At 35.9% G+C, this 7,299-nt stretch overlaps 1 protein-coding gene across 5 annotated transcripts; it reads right to left on the bottom strand.

Annotated features, from left to right (window-relative positions):
• Nucleotides 1–252: 252 nt before the first annotated feature.
• Nucleotides 253–6,982, bottom strand: LOC127881633 (uncharacterized). 5 transcript variants are annotated; one of them, XR_008050175.1, is made up of 4 exons: nucleotides 3,740–4,292; nucleotides 2,414–3,393; nucleotides 925–2,042; nucleotides 253–396 (listed from the first exon to the last, which is right to left on the bottom strand). XR_008050175.1 is itself a non-coding variant. In XM_052429710.1 (4 exons), exons 2-4 carry the CDS (start codon nucleotides 4,069–4,071, stop codon nucleotides 1,627–1,629), a joined length of 1,728 nt encoding a protein of 575 aa, XP_052285670.1. In that variant the 5' UTR covers nucleotides 4,072–4,100; nucleotides 6,862–6,982; the 3' UTR covers nucleotides 521–1,626. The 5 variants fall into 5 exon arrangements, 4 of the variants coding, with proteins under 4 accessions (XP_052285670.1, XP_052285672.1, XP_052285671.1 ...); XM_052429710.1 differs by lacking the exon at nucleotides 253–396 and adding an exon at nucleotides 6,862–6,982 and having other exon boundaries at nucleotides 521–2,042; nucleotides 3,740–4,100; XM_052429712.1 differs by lacking the exon at nucleotides 253–396 and adding an exon at nucleotides 6,908–6,926 and having other exon boundaries at nucleotides 521–2,042; nucleotides 3,740–4,100.
• Nucleotides 6,983–7,299: the final 317 nt, after the last annotated feature.

Raw genomic sequence — 7,299 nt, forward strand, 5'->3', positions numbered from 1 at the left:
ATAGTGTGAGAAAAACTCCGAGCCAAGTTGTTTGATTTGTAGCTTCATAAAGGCGGTGCAAAAACATTGTTAGGCATTGACTACAGTTCGTTTTTGTAAATTGTTAATAATGATTTTGTGCTGTCTCACCCTGCTGGTTTATGGTAACTGCAATGGTAAAATTATATCTTCAATAGTAAGCTTTCTTACCGGCTTCTGCAACTGGAGATTTATCTTGTGTACATATTATCTTCAAAGCTCAAACCAAACAGCTGGTATATTGAGGTATATTCGATTACTTGCTTAATGGCTTTACATTTTAATAAACTAAAAAGTTGCCTTAATCGATAGGCATTCAATATTCTCCATGAATAGAAAATTGCAGTTATAGTCCACATCAAACGAGAAAACGTCAGCCTGGAATAAATCAAGTTAAAAAGTGATAATATTCAGCTTTCAATAAATCAATGCAAAAGGTGACCATTGCCAATACGCCATAACAATACTTAATAAGGAAACACTTAAATACATCACCAAGAACTAGTTTGCGAACAATTTATTTGTATATTCTAAAACTTAAATTAAAAAATTCTAACATATCAGTCAACCGTGTATTTAATATGATTATAATCCTAGATATACTCAATACTTCTGTGAAATATCGTTAAAAACAGGAAACATATAACCCAATATCAATGGTATGAGCCGATTGATCTAAAATTAATCAGTTTATCTCGTATTTGTGCATAGGCACGTTATTAAAGAGATACACCTCCAAACCAAGGCAAGTGATTATCAACCAAAATTTTACTTTTTAAAGTCATTTTACAATATTTTATTTTTTTCGCTACGTCAAAAAAAAATATTGGTTACATAAGTTAAAAAGCAAAAGCTTGAAATGATTTTTCTGATCTACTTGAAAGTTGTCTAAGGTAAAGGACTAACCCTTCCCCTTCCTCCGTGCCCAACCACATAACTTGTGTGGGGATTCGTTGTGAAATGATTTTAACGGCCATTATCTCCCCTTATTCTGGTTCCAGTACGGCACGCAGTTGCTGGTATAATATCTGCACTTAGTCTTCGTTCACCAGTTTGCTCAGAAAAAGCGTGTGTATGAAATAAAATATTTCAATGCCATAACCACATACAATATGTTGTTTTTTTGAAATATAATCAGTGCAGTCTAATCGTATTTGGAGGGGGTCATGTCTCCGTATTTGATTCGCATTGTTGTTTGCAAGTATATCAAAACTACAAGCACCATTGCTTTTGTTCTTTTCTATTGTACCACCTGATTGTACCATGCATCATTACAATCGTAAATATCAGTTTGTTAGAGGCCTATATTGCCTTCTTGCAATTTTTCTATAATTTGCGAATACACTCGGATGGTATCAATTACTTTGTTTGTTCTTTGATTTAAACTCTATGAATTCATTTGATTAAAGAGTTCTATTAACAACTGTTTAATATTTGTTTCACGGTTAACTCTGTCGCAGGTGTCTTTACATGCACATAAACACATACTTTAGTTATGAATGGCTTAAGCAATTGATCGTTATGAAAGTCTCAGGAATATGTACCATTACACACAATAACTGCATTACTTCAAATAAACGTCGTTTAAAATGATATGTATACCAGCTTTTATTGCGTCTTGAACACCAATATAGTGTCATTGTTCCACATTCCCACAACAAGTAGGCCCTTTCGTTTACTGCAGAAAACAGATGTCGGATGGCTTATGCCTGTGGCTACTTCTGCTAGTACCTGCCTCCCATCCATATCTACCTGAAGAATTGTGTGGGACCCACCTCCACATACCAGCACTTGACCTGAGTGTGTCACATAGAGCCCAGGTGTGGCAGATACTGCAGCTGTAACTGTTATGTTGTAGCCCCGTGCCATGGCCCTGTCTTGTAAAATTATGTCTTCCCATTTAAAGGCTGGGTTTGATATTGTAGCTAGGACCGTTCCATTCATAGACAGTGTAGTCAAAGAGTTACGTGAAACGTTGGCTACGTATATTCTGTCCCCATGAGGACTAACTGCGCATGAAACAACTGAAAGATGAAAGAAAATGAACACAACATCGCACATTTAATTCGTGCCAGTTATATTGTCAATCTGTATACACATCCTATTACAGATATACACAATATCGCACTGAACGAAGAATACTGAAAACTTAACGTGATAAGAGATAATCTTGTGCAGGTACGCTCGACCACCTAATCACGTAACAAAGGTGATTTTTTTTATAACTTGTTCTTTATAACATCATAATGTTGAGTTATATAACGTTATTGCTTGTTCAGTTTATATTAAAGTGTGTAGATGACTTCAAAACAGAAATCATAGTGTTGGAACTCCTTGAAGAACTTTATGTTTTAATGTTACTCAAAGCATATATTTTCTTAAAATCTAACATTACCTGTATTTCCCCATGATGTATCCTCATACATCTTGCTCACAAGTCTCCCATCCACAGCATATTGGTACAATCCTGTACCTGAAGTAATGAGCAGGTTGCCTTGATGGTTTACAATGTATGTACACCGATGTTCGAGCTTCATTTGCCTGTCATTGACCATCTGGTCATTAGTTACTGTAATAAAATGTATTTCGTATTTTGAAGGGTATGCATTTACAGCGACAGCCACCTGGCTGCCAGAAATGCTGCACATGGACAAAGGCTCACCAGGCAATTCAAAGCTGGCGGCCACCTTGAAGGTCTGGTCGAGTAATTTCAATTGTCTGTTCTTCTTATCTGTAATGAGGAAATTTTCATCCTCTTTCTCAGAGATGCATGACACCCAACATTCTTGTTTTAAAGAATACTGTGTTTTACTAGTGATTGCAATCAATTTATTTCGATTCGTTGTTACAACGCTACCCAAGTCGGATACACTGGACAACGCCCTTTCAATTGTGTCATTAAGATTGAAAAGCAACGCTACATCAGTTCTGTCACCTATGTTTTTTAACTCAAGGTCTATCTTCGAATGTAGGTCAAGACATTTCTTGTACAAAATGAAGGATCGGGAGTCAACATTTGAACGCGCAGATTGCAACTTATCACTGAACTTCTGCATGGAGTTATCAAGACTTGAACACTTGCCAATTTCACACAGTAAGGAAGTTTTTAAGGTGGCTGTCAGCGTATCCAGTTTGTTGATAGAGTTCATTTTCAGCTGATTGATAATATCGCATACTTTATCATTGAACAAGTTTATTGAGTCAAGTGTTTTATTATAGGATTCCATTAGAGACTCAATATTTTTTTCTTTTTCTTTCCTTTTCTGGTTTATTTTTCTCTGCAGGGATATGTAGTTGTCTGTCATTTGCAGAAAATCCCTCTCATGATTAAAAGCTTCCGTTTTATCAGCGATGAGAACCACTTTACTGCATTTCCTGTATAATAAAGTTCGGTTTATACATCTTGAAAGGACAGTTTCAAATGTTAAAAGCTGATTAACATGAATATACAACTTGCTGATATCAAATGATTTTGTTTTGAAAATGATATAATCTATTATAGAATACGCGTATAACACAATAAAACAATGAGTTTTAAGCTGAACTGACTATTAAACTGGCATTCAAACCCATATGACCCTTTAAGGACTTTAATTTTGAAACCATTCTAGTTCGTGATTCGTTGGTCCTTTATTGTATAAGGAATCCAGATTAATTGGTGTTATAAGATAACGTTATGTGTGTGGGTGTGAGTATTTGATTTGAACCAACAAGAACTTACTGATGATCGCGTATATGGCAAATAGTACACAACAGCTCACTGTGGTCCTCACAGAATACTTCCAGTTTCCGATCGTTGTGTTTCTCGCACTGTTCAAAAGCATCCTCATGCGAATAATTCCATTTAGCCACGTAGTTTCTCCCTAGCACTGAGTGCTTTTTAAGCAGCTGGTTGTGGTGTTTTACACAGTCCTCACAGTAATACTTGTAACAGTGTTCGCAGTAATACTGGGCCTCCTTGTTCACATTCGTATTCTCATCACACGTTGTACAGCAGAAATCATAAACGAAATCACATCCTGTATGTATATCAGATTCACAACTGGCAGCCATTTTGAAATCTTATAACATCGATGTGGACGCTTAAAACAGATATAAAAACTTACATATTAGTGTGTTTGTCTTTTTTTTTTAACTATGCGCTCGACTCTTTATCAAACAACGATTGAGTTATCACAAACTTAACATAGACAATGCCTAAACACAGTTATCTATTTTAAGATTAGACCTACAAGTACATGCATTTAACCAATACGCTGCATACAGGTGAAAAATAATATCAAAGCACCGACGGCTTTAAAAGGCTGTTTGCATAATAAAGGGAAGTTCCTCCTGAAATAAACGAAACGGTTGAATGAATAAAACTCTAAATGGTTATCAAAATGAAAGTGTGTTTTTTGAAGAGAAACTACAAATAAATGAAACCAAGAGGTGATAAAATATTGTAAAACATACTATATCAATCTGAAAGTGGAGCTTGCTATTTTGCGAGCAAGCAAATGACTGGATGTAAATATTATTTCTGACTGACTGGACGTTTATTAATGCTCATGTTTTAATGAAGAGAAAAAATGTTCCCTATAGATCTGTCCGCTGTCCGTTTCTTGAAAAGATTATGTAAATATTCCTCATAACTATTACAGGCTCCTTTGAGATATTTGTATCAGGTAGTAATCAACGTTATCATTACATCATTATTATTTACGAGACTGAACGACTTTTTCATTCGGAAGCTAAGGTTTAAATTATGTCTTTGTTTTGCTTGTTTTGATTGTTACTGCTCATTTTACTATTTTACGGTGGCTTCATTTTTATTTAAACAGAAAGGAACAAGTTGTTATTGCTGTTGTTATATTTACCGATCACGTTACTTACGCAAAATATTTCATGCACGCTGTAATTTGGAGCACACGTTCTGAAGGTTTTCATCCTTACTCAAATTACTGCACTCTAATAATTTTAAATGACATGCAACATAATTCACAGATGAATAGCCACATAGTTTAATTTGAGCCCATCTCTTGTCGCCCCAAATATCAAGGTAAATGTTTGCCGTCAAAAAGTTTAACGATATTTCAGCCCTAATAAACTCGCCAGTCTTCTTCAAGAAACAAGAAAACTATTTATCCGGTAAAACTATTTAAAGTAACGTACCCCATTTATAAATACACCACGCAAGATTGTCATGTTAAGCCGCGAGACATAATCAAAGCGCTGTAGGCGCTGAAGGCCTTGGGCCAGATTTAGTGTGCTTGGGAAGAAGTATTGTTCGAATTTCTCTCTTTGTCTGAATTTATACGGATTTACACTAGCGGTTGAGTGCAGAAGCTCAGAGACTGTAAGAACATAAAATATTTGTGTATAAACTACAGTGTACAAAAACGGCGGTGGACTACACGATACTGGTAGTGGGAACGATAACCTTTTGTTCAACGCTATAGATCTTGTAGAGGTTCGTCTACATAGGCGGTAAAGATATACAATAACAACAACAACATATATATATGACCGCAAAAAAAACTGTTATTGTTGGCGTCAAATAAATCACTTTCAATAGCCTAAAAAAACTTTTTATTACATAGTTAACAGATCAGGAAAACACTCATACTTCCTTTGTAATGTGTATGCAAAAGAAAATACATTTACCCTGATAAAGAACGGTGTACAAATTGTGTACTTTGTCTCGCGTAGAACTTTTCGCGCTCGATTTTCGCGCTCGATCTGCGCAGTGAAATATCATATCCGGTTACTTCGTCTATTTCCGCGAATGATCGTGAATATTTCTTGTTGTTTTTTTTTCAATTCTTTTTTCTGGAATGTCTTGTTAAAGCAAAATAAAAGAACAATATTTTAAAATATGTTTATAAATACCAAATATAAGGTCTTCGATGGCACAGAAACAAATTATTCTTACTGTCTCCGTAAACACTCGTATTTTTTGGCCTAGACCGTCAAGTGAGAAACTTATTCTCGCATGAATATGTAAACAATAAAAACTATAGTGATGTTCTGTATTTACAAGTAAAGGCGGGTTATTGAGATCTGCGAAGAATTACTTTTTGTGCGCATGAATTAAGTGGTAAATCGGAGTTTTGGGAATTTTTTTTTTGGCAGCCAGCCAATTCGGATAGGCTCAGAAATTGATATCATTACTATAGCCCCAGGCCAAATACTATTGTTGTGCCGGTGCCCGGTCTACAAAATGCGCACAAACCTCGTGATTGGGAACCAGCGACAAATCGGTATAGTTCATTCTGGGCAGCACGAGTTAGTACGGTCTCTTGTGCACTGGTGATTGATGCGAGTGGACGTGTTTTCCCTAGCAGAGTATTGCTAGGAGTAATTGTGAGCCTGTGATTGCTTATGTTAGCCTGTGGCTGTGTGTGAACACATTTATCTCTGGAGGGCCATTCCCAGAAGGTATAAGTGCCATTCTGTGACCGTGTCAATAATACGTATTTCTCTGGAAGGCCATTCCCAGAAGGTATAAGTTCCATTATCTGACGTGCAACCGACGAGACGAGCCGACGAGTTCCCTCGAAGACGACGAGGACGATTGGTGCCATCATGACGAGCATTCCAGTCGATGCCAACGTGAGTATTATATTTAGTGTCCTTACAATTAATTGCTGTAGTTGTTGACGAACCCCACAAAGAGCTAACCGTGAAAACACTACACTATTTTAAACGTCATCTATATCGTCTGCGTTTGCTCGTATGCTTTTGAGTGAGACCCACGGCTGGCGCTCGCATGTACAATATATCGCCCCGTGCTATACTGTAATGTAGGTCGGTGTCAGCATCCGCGAATTGTTTTATCTTCAATAATTTTCAAATACTTACCGACTATGAAATTGATAATTGTTCACGGAACAAGTTGCACTCTTACTTTAAATATTTCGCCTAAATAGGCTTTTTCAAAGTTGGCTACATTTTTTCCTGTTACTCAACAAAAAAAATGTTTAGTGACGTCAAAAAACAAATAAACAGGAAATGACGTCATGACATTAAAACGGCAGTTACGCGAATTAGCGCCAGACACACATGCATATACAAATTCACTGTTACAGTAATAATGATAATGAAAATATAATTATTTTCATTATGAGATTATTAATCATAAAATATTTATGAAAACATTTATAATACTACTAGATCTACTACTACTACTACTAATAATAATAATAACTTATACTTACTACTACCACTAATAATAATGATAACAATAATTATAATTATAACTTCACTAATATACAGAGGATATTTGTTGGATTCGGTGGA

The sequence above is a fragment of the Dreissena polymorpha genome, chromosome 5, assembly GCF_020536995.1.
Source record: "Dreissena polymorpha isolate Duluth1 chromosome 5, UMN_Dpol_1.0, whole genome shotgun sequence".
Taxonomy (NCBI): domain Eukaryota; kingdom Metazoa; phylum Mollusca; class Bivalvia; order Myida; family Dreissenidae; genus Dreissena; species Dreissena polymorpha.